This window comes from Lacerta agilis, chromosome 14 (assembly GCF_009819535.1).
Source record: "Lacerta agilis isolate rLacAgi1 chromosome 14, rLacAgi1.pri, whole genome shotgun sequence".
In the NCBI taxonomy this organism is placed as follows: Eukaryota; Metazoa; Chordata; class Lepidosauria; order Squamata; family Lacertidae; genus Lacerta; species Lacerta agilis.
The window spans coordinates 8,329,449-8,348,181 of record NC_046325.1 but is presented as its reverse complement, the minus strand read 5'-3'; the positions used below and the strand labels follow the sequence as shown (position 1 = coordinate 8,348,181).

Sequence of the window (18,733 nt, the reverse complement as noted above, 5' to 3'; positions counted from 1 at the left end):
GTGAAATAAGTATTTGATCCCCTATCAACCAGCCAGATGTCAGGCTACCTGGTATCTTCACTATATGTAATGAGCTGAGATTAGAAGCACCTGCTGTAAGGGAGAAGTTTTACCTGTAATCCCAGCTCGTTACAGTACCTGTACAAAAGACACCTGTTGACAGAAGCAATCAGTCCAGCAGATTCCAAAGTAGCCACCATGACCAAGACCAAAGAGCTGTCCAAGGATGTCAGGGACAAGACTGTAGACCTGCACAAGGCTGGACTGGGCTACAAGACTAATGCCAAGCAGCTTGGTGAGAAGGTGACAACAGTTGGTGCAATAATTCGCAAATGGAAGAAACACAAAATAACTGTCAACCTCCCTTGGTCTGGGGCTCCATGCAAGATCTCACTTTGTGGAGTTGCAATGATCAGGAGAAAGGTGATGAAGCAGCCCAGAACTAAATGAGGGGAACTTGTCAATGATCTCATGGCAGCTGGGACCATAGTCACCATGAAAACAGTTGGTAACACACTACAGCATGAATGACTGAGATCTTGCAGAGCCTGCAAGGTCCCCTTGCTCAAGACAGCACATGTACAGGCCCGTCTGCAGTTTGCCAGTGCACATCTGAATGACCCAGAGGAGAACTGGGTGAAAGTGTTGTGGTCATATGAGATCAAAATTGAGCTCTTTGGCATCAACTCAACTTGCCGTGTTTGGAGGAGGAGGAATGCTGCCTATGACCCCAAGAATACCATCCCCACCGTCAAACATGGAGGGGGACATATTATGCTTTGGGGGTGTTTTTCTGCTAAGGAGACAGGACACCTTCACCACATCAAAGGGACGATGGACGGGAACATGTATCAGCAAATTTTGGGTAAGCACCTCCTTCCCTCAGCCAGGGCATTGAAAATGGGTCGAGGATGGGTATTCCAGCATGCCAATGACCCAAAACACATGGCCAAGGCAACAAAGGAGTGGCTCAAGAAGAAGCAGATGAAGGTCCTGGAGTGGCCTAGCCAGTCTCCAGACCTTAATCCCATCGAAAATCTGTGGAGGGAACTGAAGGTTCGAGTAGCTACACATCAGCTTTGAAATCTTACGGACTTGGAGAGGCTCTGCAAAAAGGAGTGGGATAAAATACCTCTTGAGGTATGACAAAATACCTGGTGGCCACCTACCAGAAATGTCTGACCTCTGTAATTGCCAACAAGGGTTTTGCTACCAAGTACTAAGTCATCTTTTGAAAAGGGATTAGATACTTATTTCACTCATTATTATGCACATCAATCTCTGACTTTTTTCTTCTGTGTTTCTGGGGATTTTCCTGTTGTTATTTTGTCTCTCACAGCTACAACAAACCTACCATTAAAATTATAGACTGCTCATTTCTTCATCAGAGGGCAAATGGGCAAATTTAGCAGGGGATCAAATACTTCCCCCCACCTCACTGTGTATATACGGTGTGTGTGTGTGTGTGTGTGTGTGTGTGTGTCTATATATATATATATATATATATATATATATATATATATATATATATATATATATATATATATATATATCTATCTAAGCAGTGTACAAAAATCTCAAGCAACTGCAGACAACTTAAACAAAATATTACAAAAATACAGCGACATATAAAAATGTTACATTAATACAATTCTCAGCCCCAGGTTCTCACCCAGGGTTGAAACAAAATGTCAGCTCACCCACAAAAGTTCCACAATGATATGAGTTCCAGGAAACAGCGGACATCACCCTGGTCTCTCACTCTAGACTTGCTTTTTATGCATGCACACGAAAGCTCATACCAATAACAAACTTAGTTGTTCTCTAAGGTGCTACTAGAAGGAATTTTTTTATTTTATTTTGTTTTGACTATGGCAGACCAACACGGCTACCTACCTGTTGCTTTTTATAGGCAGGCCCAAGGTGGATGGTTCTTCATTCAGACCAGTGGAACACACAGGAAGAAGGAAAGAGCAATGAGAGGAAAATTTGTGGGGACTGGAGTGGGAAAGAAAAGGAGAGATAAATCTCCTTTCAAGCCGCTTCTCGTGACTGTTTAAATATTTATCATCTTTCTTGGTTCAATAAGAATGACATTATCATGTTTGCCAAAGTTTTTCCTCCTTTGCTATTCCCACTGAGGTTAATTGGTAGATGAACACCATAACTAAATTCACTAGAGAATTCACTTTGTGTATGGGGATGTGGGACGAAGGGACTGTTTTACTTTCAAAGCTGGGATTCATTTTATTTATTTATTTATTTATTTATTTATTTATTTAATTCATGAATCACTTCCTATAAAATATCTAGAATATATTTTATAATAAAAGCACTGATGATAAAACAATTAGAACAGTTTTGTATAAAAACATTTTTTTTAAATGCCATATATAGAGACAATTTAAAATTCAATGTAGATACAGTCAGGGATGATAAAACATCTCCACTTAAATGCCTTGAATAAGAAGGTCATCAGTTGGTGCTTTGAAGACAACAAAGGTGGTCCCTAAATGGGAGATAGTACCAAAGGGTTGGTGTCATCACACTAAAGACCTAATTTCTACATCACATGGAACTGACATCCTGTTGGGGTGGTATCAGTTGGCTATCTAAGGAATGCAAATTTTTTGTTGGGATGCTTTGTTAATTTTGTTTGGTTTGGCCAATGGGCCAATGGACAGTGCTGGCCCTACCATTAGCTGGAATGAGAGGGCCACTTCATGCAAGGATGGTGAGCAGCAGGGAACAATGATATCAGAGACTAGGCTGAGGAGTACTGCTCCGATGAGGAATGATGGAAGCTTCCCCTTCCCCCTCTTCCTGCTCCTGACCAGGATCCTGAAGCTGCTCAGGAGCAATTGTCACGGCAACCTTGCCTTTGGTGTTGCGGTGAGATAACAGCCGGCTCGTTTCTCGCTTTTGAAAGCATTTTATTGTCCTTACTAATTACAGAGCTATAATTCACGTCTGCACTCCATTAAAACAAACATCCTAACTGCTATCTTCCGTTACGCGCCTTTTCCAGCACAATAACCCCTTGGTGCTCCGGAAGTGACGCGTGAATCTCTTCTTCCCGCCTTTGCTCCCCTCCCCCTGTTTATTACTGACATCAGCACTCCCCCTTTCTTCTGGCGATACCTCTAAGAGATTGCTGTCATCATCGTCGGACGTATCTGTTGAGATTAATGGGCCCGGTTCTCGATACCTCGCCCCCTCCCCCTGCCTGTCTGTTTTGCTGCTTTCCCTCACTGATCCTCCTCCCACGCTCCTCTCCCGATCCAGGCTTGTCTCCGTGACATCCACTCCCTCCTCCAAGCCCCCTTCCTCCCCGGAGTCGCTGGACTCAAGCGGATGGTGTATGATCGTGCTAACATTCTCCACTTCCCCGTTCCCATGCTGCCACTGTTCCGTGCGCGGTGGAGTGACAAACCCCAGGAAGTCTGTGTCCTCATTTTCATCCGACTCAAACACCGTCTTCCACTGTTCCGGCGTAAAGGGTGCGAATGACACTACCTCGTCCACCTCCTCCTCTGACCAGTCTGGATGGGGTTCCTCTGCCTCCTCCCCTCCTCTGGACCCTTGGTCCCCCATGCCCTCCTCCTGATGTCCCTGCCAACATTCATACCCTGGTGGGGCTGGCTTTTGTGGGTATAACGCATGGAATTCGGCCTTGAGGTATTCCTCCTGAATATTATCATGGCGCATCCATGTGTTGTTCTCGGGGTCCTCCCCTTCCCAGGCTACCAAGTATTCCACCTGCCCCTCCCTCCACCGGGAATCGAGGATCTCAGTGGCCTCATTGCCTGCCCCCACTTCCTCCACTGAAGGCCCTGTTGTCACCCCCCCCTTCCCCTTGATAAGGGTGCCCTTCCCTGTATGGTGTTAACAGCGCTCTGTGAAACACGGGGTGAATTCTCATGTCCTCAGGCAACCTCAGCTTGAAGGCTACGGGATTGACCTGGCCCACTACCTCGAAGGGTCCCAAACGTCTGTGCTCTAACTTCCTGCACCTGCTTCTGGTGGGCAGCCCCCTGGAGGACAACCACACCCTGTCCCCCACCCTGATGGCCTCCCCCTCCCTCCGATGCTGATCCGAAGCCCTCTTATAGGCTTCTTTGGCCCTGTCCAGCGTGCTCTTGAGTTGCTCGTGCAGTTGGAGCATCTCCTCCGCAAAATTTTCTGCCGCTGGCACACTCGGGCCCCGGTCGTCTCCCCTCGGGAACGACTTCGGATGTCCTCCATAGTTCGCAAGAAAGGGTGTCATCCCTGTGGAAACATTAACTGAGTTATTGTAGGCAAATTCCGCTAAAGCTAGGAACTTTGGCCAGTCCGTCTGTCGTCGGCTAACGTAGCAACGTAGGTACTGCTGCAGTATAGCATTGGCCCTCTCTGCCTGTCCATTCGTTTGTGGGTGCCTGGCCGTCGACAAGTTGAGTTCCACACCCAAGAGCTCCATGAGCTTGCGCCAGAACCGCGACGTAAATTGGCGGCCTCTGTCGCTCACGACCCTCGATGGTACTCCATGCAGCTTGAAAACGTTGTCTACAAACAACCTGGCTGTCTCCTCTGCCGACACTGCCCTGGGACAAGCCACAAAATGGCACATCTTGGTGAGCATGTCCACTACGATTAGCACTGCCGTCTTGCCCTTCGACGCCGGCAGATCTGTCAGGAAGTCAATGGACACCATCTCCCATGGCCTCCCCGGGGTGGGCATGGGCTGCAACAGTCCGGCAGGGGGTCTATTGTCACTTTTGACCCGTTGACACAAATCACAAGCTTGCACATAGCCTTTGACGTCCTCCTGCACCCCTGGCCACCAGAAATCCCTGGTGACCAACTGCAAAGTCTTTTGCTGTCCCGGGTGCCCTGCCGAAGGGCTATCGTGCAGTTGCTTGAGAACCTTAGCCCTCAAGTGATCCCCCGGAACATATAATGCTCCCTTGTAGAACAACAGTTCATCCTTGGCTACGAAGCCGTCTTCCACCCCTGTACCTTGTTGCAGGTCTTTGAATTTCTGCTGCGCAAACGCATCTTCCCTAGTTAGACGTCGTATGAGAGACTCTTGATCCCTGGCTCCAGCGCACTGCCATCGGCTGGGTGGCATCACATGTCTCTCCTCCGGCACTCCCTCGTCCTCTAGGTACTGCGGCTTGCGAGACAAGGCGTCCGCCCTCGCATTCTTGTCCCCAGGGACATAATGGATCCTGAAATCAAAGTCGGCAAAAAATTCCGCCCATCTGAGCTGTCTCTGGTTGAGCACTCTGGCTGTTCTCCAGTACTCCAGATTCTTATGATCCGTGTAGATCTGGATCTGATGGCGGGCTCCGATAAGGAAATGCCTCCATTTTTTGAGCGCCGCTACAATGGCCAACAGCTCCTTATCCCAGATGGTGTAGTTGCGTTCCGATTTACTGAGTTTTCTTGAGAAAAACGCACAAGGTCTCCAGTCGCCTGCTGCATCCTGTTGCAGCAGTACCGCTCCTACCGCCCTGTCCGACGCATCAGTTTCCATGCGTATGGGCCTCTCCGCGTCGAGGTGCAGCAGCTGTTCCTCTGAGGCGAATACCTTGCGTAACTGCTCAAACGCCTCCTGCGCCTCTGGAGTCCACTGAAACTTCTTCTTAGTACTCAACGTGTCGGTTATTGGGCTAGTGAGCTGCGCAAAATTCCTGATGAACTTGCGGTAGAAATTGCTGAACCCAATGAAGCGTTGTACATCTTTTCTGGTCTTGGGTGTTTTCCAATCCAACACTGCCTTTACCTTCTCCCCGTCCATTGCCAGACCTTTGTCCGACTCGCTTCTGCGAACAATTACGGGCTAGGTGTCCCGTCCTGTCACACACAAAGCATTTGCGCGTCTCCTTCTCCCCCTTGCTTAGCAGCTCCCTGCGAGGTTTCTCTTTGAGGCTTTCTCTTAGTTCCTGCCGAACCCCCACTTGCAGAGCCAGTTTGATATAAGCATCCGTATCCTTGGGTTTCGGTCCCCTGCTTATTTCATCCAAAATTTCCGGGTTCAGCCCCTGCTGAAAGAGCGCTTCAGTTTGTGGGGCTAAAATCTCCCATCCCAGTTTATGGCAGAGAAGGGTAAATTTAGCCACATAATCTCTCACTGTCCCTTTCCCTTGTCTGAGACTCATGAGTTCCTGCTTTGTTATCTCTTGATCAATGTCACTTGTGTAATGAGCCGCCATGGCATCCAAGAAATCCTGGAGATTCCCAAGCGCTGGGTTGTTACTTGCCAAAAGTGGGCGTACCCATTCTCTCGCTGACCCCGTCATGTGTGAAATAATAAAGGCTACCTTCTCAGCATCAGTCTCAAAGTCTCTCCCTCTCACCCTCAGGGCATAATCAACCTCAGTCCTGAACCCCAAATATCCCCTGGGGTCCCCATCAAACTTACTCACTGATGCCAGCTGTTGCCTCTGAGTCACCACTGCTGTGGCTCCTCCTCCACCGGTCTTGCGAGCCTCATCAAGACTAATTTGAAGATCTCGTAAATCTTCCTCCAGTTTGGCAACTCGAAGCTCAGAACGCTTATTTATCTCTTCCAAATCATCAGCTCTGGCTTCTCCTTCCTGCCGAACTTTCAAAATTGCTTCCTTGGCTTGAATCTCCCAGCTGGCCCTCGCAGCTTTCAGCTTCTCTTCGACCCCTTCCATGTCTCCTTTCCAACAGTCCCACAGCAACGCAGTGGAGTTAGGATGTGTTGTCACGGCAACCTTGCCTTTGGTGTTGCGGTGAGATAACAGCCGGCTCGTTTCTCGCTTTTGAAAGCATTTTATTGTCCTTACTAATTACAGAGCTATAATTCACGTCTGCACTCCATTAAAACAAACATCCTAACTGCTATCTTCCGTTACGCGCCTTTTCCAGCACAATAACCCCTTGGTGCTCCGGAAGTGACGCGTGAATCTCTTCTTCCCGCTTTTGCTCCCCTCCCCCTGTTTATTACTGACATCAGCACTCCCCCTTTCTTCTGGCGATACCTCTAAGAGATTGCTGTCATCATCGTCGGACGTATCTGTTGAGATTAATGGGCCCGGTTCTCGATACCTCGCCCCCTCCCCCTGCCTGTCTGTTTTGCTGCTTTCCCTCACTGATCCTCCTCCCTCGCTCCTCTCCCGATCCAGGCTTGTCTCCGTGACAGCAATGGAGCAGTATAGATTTGAAGCAGTGGCTTGCAGAGGGGCATAGTTCTGAATAAAAAAGTTGGGACGAACTGGGGGGTGAACAGGTAGGAGAAGAACTGGGGGAGAGAGAGTTAACCAGATTGAAAGCCTACATCCACCCAGCCCAACGTCACAGCGAGCAGATAAGGTGGCAGCCCAGAAAGCAAAGTGGTTGCAAGATCAGGTTGCAAGGTGCGGAAGTGCCTAGGGGGAAAGTGGGTGGAAACCTTAATTGGGAGCACCTTCATTCTGAGAATAGCTGCTTTGTTCTTTTGCTGTGATCATTGAAGACTCTTTATATGGTAAGCAACTCTTTTCGCTTTGTCAAGCTTATCTATGGCCAAAGGGGGGGGGGAGGAAGCTGAGTCCCTGAAGCCTGACAAGTACCCTCTTTCTCTTCTAGCTTCCCACATCACGTCCCATGCTGTCCCACAGGGTCCCCCAACCTTCTAGAGCAGATTTGATGGGAAGTGTGGGGCATTGTAGTGAGAAGAAAGAACGAGCAGTAATTACCTTTGAAGGAAGATTCCTCAAAATCAATAAGAGAGAGACATCAGTCTGTTTGTGGAACTCAAGTGACCATTCAAGTATCACTTTCCCCACATAGCATCAACCCCCCCCAAAAGTGTCCACTGTCTCAGGCCTATGAATTATGTATGCATATATGTATCTATGTATGTACGCATTTCCCGCCTTTCTTCAAGGAGCTCAAGGTGATATATGTTGATTCTCCTCCACACTTTATCCTCGCAAGAAGTCTGTGAAGTAGGTAACGCTAAGAAAGCTTGACTGGCCTAAGGGTCACACAGGGATCCTACGAGTTGAGTGCAGATTTAAGCCTGAGTTATCCAGTCCCAGTCCAATACTCTAACTGCTAAACCACACTCCCTACAAACTTCATGCCACAACTTCCTGAATTCCTGTTTTGGAATATAGGCTAGTGGGGAGGTCTGTGTCCAGATTATCTGTATTTGCTCTTTTCTTGAAAATGTCTCACATTTCCTGAATACGCTGTTGGTGAATCAGTGTCCCCCCCCCTCTCTCTCACACACATTTTCCACATGCATGTTGGTGGCAAGTAAAAGCTATTGTTTTAAAAGGAGAATTCCCTCGATGCCAATATCCAGATTTGGGGCATGTACTTTTGGTGAGAGAACTGCAGCAGAGATTTAAAATCACAAACCGTGCAGCAAAGTAAAGAGTAGAAATATAGGCCATTAGACCTTTTAAATATGCCCTTGAGAGTTCCTTCCAAAATTTCCCTCTTCCCTTATGATAGAAAAAGACCATGTGTCTGGTAAGTTAAAGAAATGGTTTACTTACAAACTTTCCAAAGATCATATTCATGTGCTTTTCCATACAGCATTCAAAAAAATGTAGCACAGGCAGTAAAACTTGGCTAGTTACAGTGGCGAAGTTTCTTAAATAATTGGTATAGGAACACAAGAATATCCTGTAAGAGCCACACAATCTGAACTTGGCTCTGACCTCTTTCCCCACTGAACTTCTCTGGTTGACTGAAGTACAACAATAGGCCTGATTACCTTCCTCCTGAGGTGAGGTGGAGGGAACTAAGACTGGCAGGACAACTTACACCATGGCATTAACTCCTTCATGCATTAATAAAATTTAAGCATGTTGGTTATATGAAGCTGGTTATCCCAAAATACATTACCAGAATATAAATGACATTGAGTTCCTAAAGGTAAAGGTAAAGGGACCCCTGACCGTTAGGTCAAGTCACACATGACTCTGGGGTTCCGGCACTCATCTCTCTTTACTGGCTGAGGGAGCCAGCGTACAGCTACCAGATCATGTGGCCAGCATGACTAAGCCGCTTCTGGTGAACCAGAGCAGCGCACAGAAACACCATTTAGCTTCCCACCGGAGCGGTATCTACTTGCCCTTTGATGTGCTTTCAAACTGCTAGGTTGCCAGGAGCAGGGACTGAACAACAGGAGCTCACCCCGTTGCGGGGATTCGAACCTCAACCATATGTATCAATATGTACTGTTTAGTATTATTTTTTATGCTCTGATATACCTGAATTACCCTTCAGAAATGAAACAAGCTGTCTAATTGTTACTCTCAAAGCATCTTGAACCTGTTTATTCCTCAGGCAGTATATGACTGGGATCAGAAGAGGAGAGACAACAGTGTTTAGAACAGCCACCCTTTTCCTGAAGCCTAACTCGCTGGTCCCTCTTGGTTTTATGTACATGACAATGCAACTGCCATAAGTGATGGAGACCACAGTAAAGTGAGAAGCACAAGTGGAGAAAGCCTTTTGCCTCCCTGTGGTTGACGGGATGCGCATGATGGTGCAGATAATATTGACGTAGGACACAATGTTTATGGCTAAGGTCCCAAGGAGAGAAAGGACAGCACTGAGGAAACTGAGGAGCTCCAGCAGACTGGTGTCTGCACATGCAAGTTTCATCAGTGGTCCATTGTCACAGAAAAAATGGTTGATGGTGTTTGGGCCGCAAAAGGGCATCCGGAATAATACAACTGCAGGAACGATGATCAGCAACAATGCCCCAGCCCAAGACCAGAGCACCAGCAAGGAGCAGATCCGATTGTTCATGATGGTTGAGTAGCGAAGAGGGTTGCAGATGGCAACGTACCTGTCAATGGACATTGCTGCCAGCAGAAGGAACTCTGTGGTTCCCAGGACAAAGTACAGAAAAGTCTGTGTGAAGCAACCAGCTAGAGAGATAGTCTTCTGGCCTGTGGCTATGTTGGCCAAAGCTTTAGGAACAATGGCACTGGTGTATCCAATCTCCACAAATGCAACATGTCGTAGGAAGAAATACATTGGGGTGTAGAGCTGTTGATTCACCAGTGTTATTAGAATAATCAGTATGTTTCCCATTATTGTCAAAAGGTATATCCCCATTAGCAGTAGGAAAAGGATGATTTCAAGTTCATGGTTGCATGTCAAGCCCAAGAGTATCAATTCTCTTACCATGGTGTTGTTCCTCATTTTCGGCACTTCTCTGTAAGTAAAGGGACATCAATCATTTCAATACCGACCATTTAAAACAAGCACAAGCTGTTCAGCTTTGATTCTTGCATTCCCACTAATATCATGAAGGATCGGAGCATCTCAGGGGTTGCAGCAGTGGACTTTGGGCTTTCAAATTTCAGCAGCGTCCTGTGTGATGCCAAAATTTGGCACCCCACCACCTCTCACCTTTATTATAAGCTACTGCTGTGGTGCCCTCTGTGGCATCCTCTCAGCTCAGCATTCAATGCGGATGAACTGGCTGTGCTCCCCAGAATCCACCTCTGTTGGTTGCCAGCAACAGGCAAGCTGATGGCTGTTCTCTGTTGGGTCTCTCCCTCCACCCACCTCATATCTGGTAGTCAATGATCTGCTGTCTCTGTCCAAAAGGACTCATACCAACCATGTAAACCAGTCTTCACCGATGTGGTGTTCTCCAGATTTTTTGGACTCCAACTCCCATTATATCAGGAAAACACATAAATGTACCATAGAGCCTTAATCAGTTTCTGTTCTCATTTATTCTTCCAGTTAAAGATGCAGGTTGTTTGTTTTGTTTTGTATCATGCCATTCAGCATTTATTTATAAAATATATATTTTAGAACAGACTCTCTCATATAGAATGTGACAGTGCTTCAGATACTTTGCTATCAGGCTATTTAGAAAGGTATGGATTTGGAATGGGGAACCTGTGACTTTCTAGATAATGTTAAGACTCCCGCTCCAATCTTCCATGACCATTGGCCATACTGGGTGAGGCTGATGGCCGCTGGAGTGCAGCAACAATCGGAGAAAAACAGGTTTCCCTTACCTGGAATCCAAAACAGCAAATTTTCATTGCATGGGGGGGGGGATCCTGGAAATGTTAAAAGTTGATGTTCCATCCCCAGCAGACTAATGAATTAGTGCAGGCCCCTCTCAGTCACCATCCAAATGCTCATCAAAATCAATTCCATACAGGATCTAATCTAAATGATTTTGTAAATATGCATGCATGTACAATCAGTTCCCTTTTTAATTATTATTATTATTATTGCAATACTTTGCAACAACTCTTGCACTGCCAAAACATGAGGTTGTAGTGAAATACTCACCAATTAAAATCAAATTAGAGAGCAGAGACTATGCTTTTACTTTCACAAACGCAAACCCAGTTGTTGGAACCTGCAGGTTGTGATGGTGAAGAGTAAACCATCAGTTGTGACGGTGGCAATGTTCTCCTGCTAACTTAAGTAAATGGAGCTTAGGCTCCACTCCCTGTTTTCACAACCCATGAACATGCCACACCCTTAATGCTTTGTGGAGGAATCATTGCTTTCTCTCTGCACAAACTAGTTACCTTAGTTATATCTTGCTGCAGGGGTGGAGACTGAAGCAACCTCTAGGTGCTGGTTCACGTTCCTAAACACATGATGCAAGAGGTATTCACTCTTTGCTTGTTAGGATACACAAGGGACATGCATATTGCTTCTCTAAAGAGCACCAGACTTATTGTATATTGTATGAAATTTGCTCAGGCAGGCTTCGCATAGGCACCTGGTTAGACTAGATGGGACTTTGGCCGAATCCATCACATGCTCTTCTGTCCTTCAAACGACATGTAGGTTGCCTATCGTAGCTTCACTTACCTATACTGAGCTTGTACAATATGATGTGATTCCATGAATACTGTAATAACCAGGCCTTCTATGGCCCATTGCATTCAGTTTTATAATCCCCCTCCAGCCCAGAAGTGAAATAGACATTAAAACACACAAAAAGAAAAGAAATAAAAATAAGATGAATCTACCCCACACAATATGACACAGAGGGACAAATTTGGTGGTGGTGGTGGTGATGGATGCGAATGTCACGAGTGGGTGTGAATGTCATGAGGAGAAGGGCTTATGCTTCTGGGTACTCTGAAATGGATTGGCTGAACCTGGATGTTCATAAAATGAGGGTGGGGGTGGGGAAGCTGGTTATCCATAGGCAGGAAAGGACTGAATGGGCAATGGATGGAGAAGGAGAAACACAAGGGAATGTTTAGTGACTGAAGAGAAGGCTGGATTGGGAAGAGGGAGGGAACTAATGGAGCAAGGGACCAAGGAGAGAGGGCAATCTGAGGGAAACTCACAGTGCTTAATGTCTGTAGGCATTGTATGCTAAGGTACAGTGGTACCTTGGGTTACAGATGCTTCAGGTTACAGACGCTTCAGGTTACAGACTCCGCTAACCCAGAAATAGTACCTCGGGTTAAGAACTTTGCTTCAGGATGGGAACAGAAATCATGCGGTGGTGGCAGTGGGAGGCCCCATTAGCTAAAGTGGTACCTCAGGTTAAGAACAGTTTCAGATTAAGAACGGACCTCCAGAACGAATTAAGTTCTTAATCTGAGGTACCACTGCATTTAGTTGGGAGAGGCAAGCGTATCAGAGCTACCTAAAGCCACTCAAAATGAGTGAGGTTAACTGGGACACAATGCATTGTGCATAAAAAGCAAGGAATCCCACAAATTTACACATTTTCCTGTCTGAGAAATAGAGAAGATGGGCCAACCAGATTCCACACACACACAACCTGATCAGATCTATTTCAACATTATATATGGGACAGCACCCTCCACTGTGTCCAAGTGCAGCCATCTAGGTTAGGAGGTGAAGAGCAGGCTAACTTCTGGGACCCTGGGGGAATGATGGATGGATGAGTATTTCATTACATAAGCACCCAACATCTGGTACCTGAGGCAGATTCCTCACACAGTCTAGTAGTAGGGCCAGCTCTGAATGCTTTGAAATATCTTGCTAGTTCTTTATCTGCAAACTTTGGTTTAATAGATTTTGCTGGCTTTTGACATCATGCCTCAATGCTTCTCCTTTGGAGTCTAATTCTGATAAACTTCTGATTATTTTTCATGACTACATGGCTCACTTTTCCAGTTGACATTGCTGGAGTAAGATTTCAAAATCAGTTCTGTACCTGTGGGAAATTATTTATTTGTCTTTAATATACAAAATCAAAACATGTAGTTACATAACACCATAATAATATAATTTGTTACATATAATCAAAAGACAGAAAAAGAATTATAATTTATTATTTACTTATTATTTGCTATTTACAACCTTATCCTGATTCTGACTGCATAAAGTTACTTACAAAATATACAGGTCAATGTTATCTTGCTGTTTGTTCCACCCATAATTAACAAAAAGTGTTCAGTTTTTCAATAAGTTGATTACTATGTTGTCTTCTTCCTCACATGTTAACCAGATCTGTCAATTTAACCATATGAACATCCTCTCATATCAACATTAATCTGTCATCCCAGGGTTGAAACAAAATGTCAGCTCACCCACAAAAGTTCCACAATGATATGAGTTCCAGGAAACAGCGGACATCACCCTGGTCTCTCACTCTAGACTTGCTTTTTATGCATGCACACGAAAGCTCATACCAATAACAAACTTAGTTGTTCTCTAAGGTGCTACTAGAAGGAATTTTTTAATTTTATTTTGTTTTGACTATGGCAGACCAACACGGCTACCTACCTGTTGCTTTTTATAGGCAGGCCCAAGGTGGATGGTTCTTCATTCAGACCAGTGGAACACACAGGAAGAAGGAAAGAGCAATGAGAGGAAAATTTGTGGGGACTGGAGTGGGAAAGAAAAGGAGAGATAAATCTCCTTTCAAGCTGCTTCTCGTGACTGTTTAAATATTTATCATCTTTCTTGGTTCAATAAGAATGACATTATCATGCTTGCCAAAGTTTTTCCTCCTTTGCTATTCCCACTGTGGTTAATTGGTAGATGAACACCATAACTAAATTCACTAGAGAATTCACTTTGTGTATGGGGATGTGGGACGAAGGGACTGTTTTACTTTCAAAGCTGGGATTCATTTTATTTATTTATTTATTTATTTATTTATTTATTTATTTAATTCATGAATCACTTCCTATAAAATATCTAGAATATATTTTATAATAAAAGCACTGATGATAAAACAATTAGAACAGTTTTGTATAAAAACATTTTTTTAAAATGCCATATATAGAGACAATTTAAAATTCAATGTAGATACAGTCAGGGATGATAAAACATCTCCACTTAAATGCCTTGAATAAGAAGGTCATCAGTTGGTGCTTTGAAGACAACAAAGGTGGTCCCTAAATGGGAGATAGTACCAAAGGGTTGGTGTCATCACACTAAAGACCTAATTTCTACATCACATGGAACTGACATCCTGTTGGGGTGGTATCAGTTGGCTATCTAAGGAATGCAAATTTTTTGTTGGGATGCTTTGTTAATTTTGTTTGGTTTGGCCAATGGGCCAATGGACAGTGCTGGCCCTACCATTAGCTGGAATGAGAGGGCCACTTCATGCAAGGATGGTGAGCAGCAGGGAACAATGATATCAGAGACTAGGCTGAGGAGTACTGCTCCGATGAGGAATGATGGAAGCTTCCCCTTCCCCCTCTTCCTGCTCCTGACCAGGATCCTGAAGCTGCTCAGGAGCAATGGAGCAGTATAGATTTGAAGCAGTGGCTTGCAGAGGGGCATAGTTCTGAATAAAAAAGTTGGGACGAACTGGGGGGTGAACAGGTAGGAGAAGAACTGGGGGAGAGAGAGTTAACCGGATTGAAAGCCTACATCCACCCAGCCCAACGTCACAGCGAGCAGATAAGGTGGCAGCCCAGAAAGCAAAGTGGTTGCAAGATCAGGTTGCAAGGTGCGGAAGTGCCTAGGGGGAAAGTGGGTGGAAACCTTAATTGGGAGCACCTTCATTCTGATAATAGCTGCTTTGTTCTTTTGCTGTGATCATTGAAGACTCTTTATATGGTAAGCAACTCTTTTCGCTTTGTCAAGCTTATCTATGGCCAAAGGGGGGGGGGAGGAAGCTGAGTCCCTGAAGCCTGACAAGTACCCTCTTTCTCTTCTAGCTTCCCACATCACGTCCCATGCTGTCCCACAGGGTCCCCCAACCTTCTAGAGCAGATTTGATGGGAAGTGTGGGGCATTGTAGTGAGAAGAAGGAACGAGCAGTTTTTTTATTTTGAACCTTTGAAGGAAGATTCCTCAAAATCAATAAGAGAGAGACATCAGTCTGTTTGTGGAACTCAAGTGACCATTCAAGTATCACTTTCCCCACATAGCATCAACCCCCCCAAAAGTGTCCACTGTCTCAGGCCTATGAATTATGTATGCATATATGTATCTATGTATGTACGCATTTCCCGCCTTTCTTCAAGGAGCTCAAGGTGATATATGTTGATTCTCCTCCACACTTTATCCTCGCAAGAAGTCTGTGAAGTAGGTAACGCTAAGAAAGCTTGACTGGCCTAAGGGTCACACAGGGATCCTACGAGTTGAGTGCAGATTTAAGCCTGAGTTATCCAGTCCCAGTCCAATACTCTAACTGCTAAACCACACTCCCTACAAACTTCATGCCACAACTTCCTGAATTCCTGTTTTGGAATATAGGCTAGTGGGGAGCTCTGTGTCCAGATTATCTGTATTTGCTCTTTTCTTGAAAATTTCTCACATTTCCTGAATACACTGTTGGTGAATCAGTGCCCCCCCCTCTCACACACACATTTTCCACATGCGTGTTGGTGGCAAGTAAAAACTATTGTTTTAAAAGGAGAATTACCTCGATGCCAATATCCAGATTTGGGGCATGTACTTTTGGTGAGAGAACTGCAGCAGAGATTTAAAATCACAAACCGTGCAACAAAGTAAAGAGTAGAAATATAGGCTGTTAGACCTTTAAAATATGCCCTTGAGAGTTCCTTCCAAAATTTCCCTCTTCCCTTATGATAGAAAAAGACCATGTGTCTGGTAAGTTAAAGAAATGGTTTACTTACAAACCTTCCAAAGATCATATTCATGTGCTTTTCCATACAGCATTCAAAAAAAATGTAGCACAGGCAGTAAAACTTGGCTAGTTACAGTGGCGAAGTTTCTTAAATAATTGGTATAGGAACACAAGAATATCCTGTAAGAGCCACACAATCTGAACTTGGCTCTGACCTCTTTCCCCACTGAACTTCTCTGGTTGACTGAAGTACAACAATAGTCCTGATTACCTTCCTCCTCAGGTGAGGTGGAAGGAACTAAGACTGGCAGGACAGCTTACACCATGGCATTAACCCCTTCATGCATTAATTAAATTTTAGCATGTTGGTTATATGAAGCTGGTTATCCCAAAATACATTACCAGAATATAAATGACTTTGAGTTCCAAAAGGTAAAGGTAAAGGGACCCCTGACCTTTAGGTCCAGTCACGGATGACTCTGGAGTTCTGGCGCTCATCTCTCTTTACTGGCTGAGGGAGCCAGCGTACAGCTAACAGATCATGTGGCCAGCATGACTAAGCTGCTTCTGGCGAACCAGAGCAGCGCATGGAAACGCCGTTTACCTTCCCGCCGGAGCGGTACCTATTTATCTACTTGCACTTTGACGTGCTTTCAAACTGCTAGGTGGGCAGGAGCAGGGGCTGAGCAATGGGAGCTCACCCTGTCACGGGGATTCAAACCTCAACCATATGTATCAATACTTACTGTTTAGTATTATTTTTTATGCTCTGATAAACCTGAATTACCCTTCAGAAATGAAGCAAGCTGTCTAATTGTTACTCTCAAAGCATCTTGAACCTGTTTATTCCTCAGGCAGTATATGACTGGGATCAGAAGAGGAGAGACAACAGTGTTTAGAACAGCCACCCCTTTCCTGAAGCCTAACTCGCTGGTCCCTCTTGGTTTTATGTATATGAAAATGCAGCTGCCATAAGTGATGGAGACCACAGTGAAGTGAGAAGCACAAGTGGAGAAAGCCTTTTGCCTCCCTGTGGTTGACGGGATGCGCATGATGGTGCAGATAATATTGATGTAGGACACAATGTTTATGGCTAAAGTCCCAAGGAGAGAAAGGACAGCACTGAGGAAACTGAGGAGCTCCAGCAGACTGGTGTCTGCACATGCAAGTTTCATCAGTGGTCCATTGTCACAGAAAAAATGGTTGATGGTGTTTGGGCCGCAAAAGGGCATCCGGAATAATACAGCTGCAGGAACGATGATCAGCAACAATGCCCCAGCCCAAGACCAGAGCACCAGCAAGGAGCAGATCCGATTGTTCATGATGGTTGAGTAGCGAAGAGGGTTGCAGATGGCAACGTACCTGTCAATGGACATTGCTGCCAGCAGAAGGAACTCTGTGGTTCCCAGGACAAAGTACAGAAAAGTCTGTGTGAAGCAACCAGCTAGAGAGATAGTCTTCTGGCCAGTAACCATGTTGGCCAAAGCTTTAGGAACAATGGCACTGGTGTATCCAATCTCCACAAATGCAACATGTCGTAGGAAGAAATACATTGGGCTGTAGAGCTGTTGATTCACCAGTGTTATTAGAATAATCAGTATGTTTCCCATTATTGTCAAAAGGTATATCCCCATTAGCAGTAGGAAAAGGATGATTTCAAGTTCATGGTTGCATGTCAAGCCCAAGAGTATCAATTCTCTTACCATGGTGTTGTTCCTCATTTTCGGCACTTCTCTGTAAGTAAAGGGACATCAATCATTTCATTACTGAGCATTTAAAACAAGCACAAGCTGTTCAGCTTTGATTCTTGCATTCCCACTAATATCATGAAGGATCGGAGCATCTCAGGGGTTGCAGCAGTGGACTTTGGGCTTTCAAATTTCAGCAGCGTCCTGTGTGATGCCAAAATTTGGCACCCCACCACCTCTCACCTTTATTATAAGCTACTGCTGTGGTGCCCTCTGTGGCATCCTCTCAGCTCAGCATTCAATGCGGATGAACTGGCTGTGCTCCCCAGAATCCACCTCTGTTGGTTGCCAGCCACAGGCAAGCTGATGGCTGTTCTCTGTTGGGTCTCTCCCTCCACCCACCTCATATCTGGTAGTCAATGATCTGCTGCCTCTGTCCAAAAGGACTCATAACTACCATGTAAACCAGTCTTCACCGATGTGGTGTTCTCCAGATTTTTTGGACTCCAACTCCCATTATATCAGGAAAACACATAAATGTACCATAGAGCCTTAATCAGTTTCTGTTCTCATTTATTCTTCCAGCTAAAGATGCAGGTTGTTTGTTTTGTTTTGTATCATGCCATTCAGCATTTATTTATAAAATATATATTTTAGAACAGACTCTCTCATATAGAATGTGACAGTGCTTCAGATACTTTGCTATCAGGCTATTTAGAAAGGTATGGATTTGGAATGGGGAACCTGTGACTTTCTAGATAATGTTAAGACTCCCGCTCCAATCTTCCATGACCATTGGCCATACTGGGTGAGGCTGATGGCCGCTGGAGTGCAGCAACAATCGGAGAAAAACAGGTTTCCCTTACCTGGAATCCAAAACAGCAAATTTTCATTGCATGGGGGGGGGGGATCCTGGAAATGTTAAAAGTTGATGTTCCATCCCCAGCAGACTAATGAATTAGTGCAGGCCCCTCTCAGTCACCATCCAAATGCTCATCAAAATCAATTCCATACAGGATCTAATCTAAATGATTTTGTAAATATGCATGCATGTACAATCAGTTCC

The 18,733-nt window shown here is 45.2% G+C and overlaps 2 protein-coding genes across 2 annotated transcripts; both read right to left on the bottom strand.

The window, feature by feature from the left end:
- Positions 1–9,195: 9,195 nt before the first annotated feature.
- Positions 9,196–10,161, bottom strand: LOC117057309 (olfactory receptor 49-like). Its single transcript, XM_033168150.1, has one exon. The coding sequence runs from the start codon at positions 10,159–10,161 to the stop codon at positions 9,196–9,198; it is 966 nt and encodes a 321-aa protein (XP_033024041.1).
- Positions 10,162–16,734: 6,573 nt separating this feature from the next.
- LOC117057308 (olfactory receptor 49-like) lies at positions 16,735–17,700 on the bottom strand. The gene has a single exon (XM_033168148.1). It carries the CDS (start codon positions 17,698–17,700, stop codon positions 16,735–16,737), a length of 966 nt encoding a protein of 321 aa, XP_033024039.1.
- Between the last annotated feature and the right edge of the window lie 1,033 nt (positions 17,701–18,733).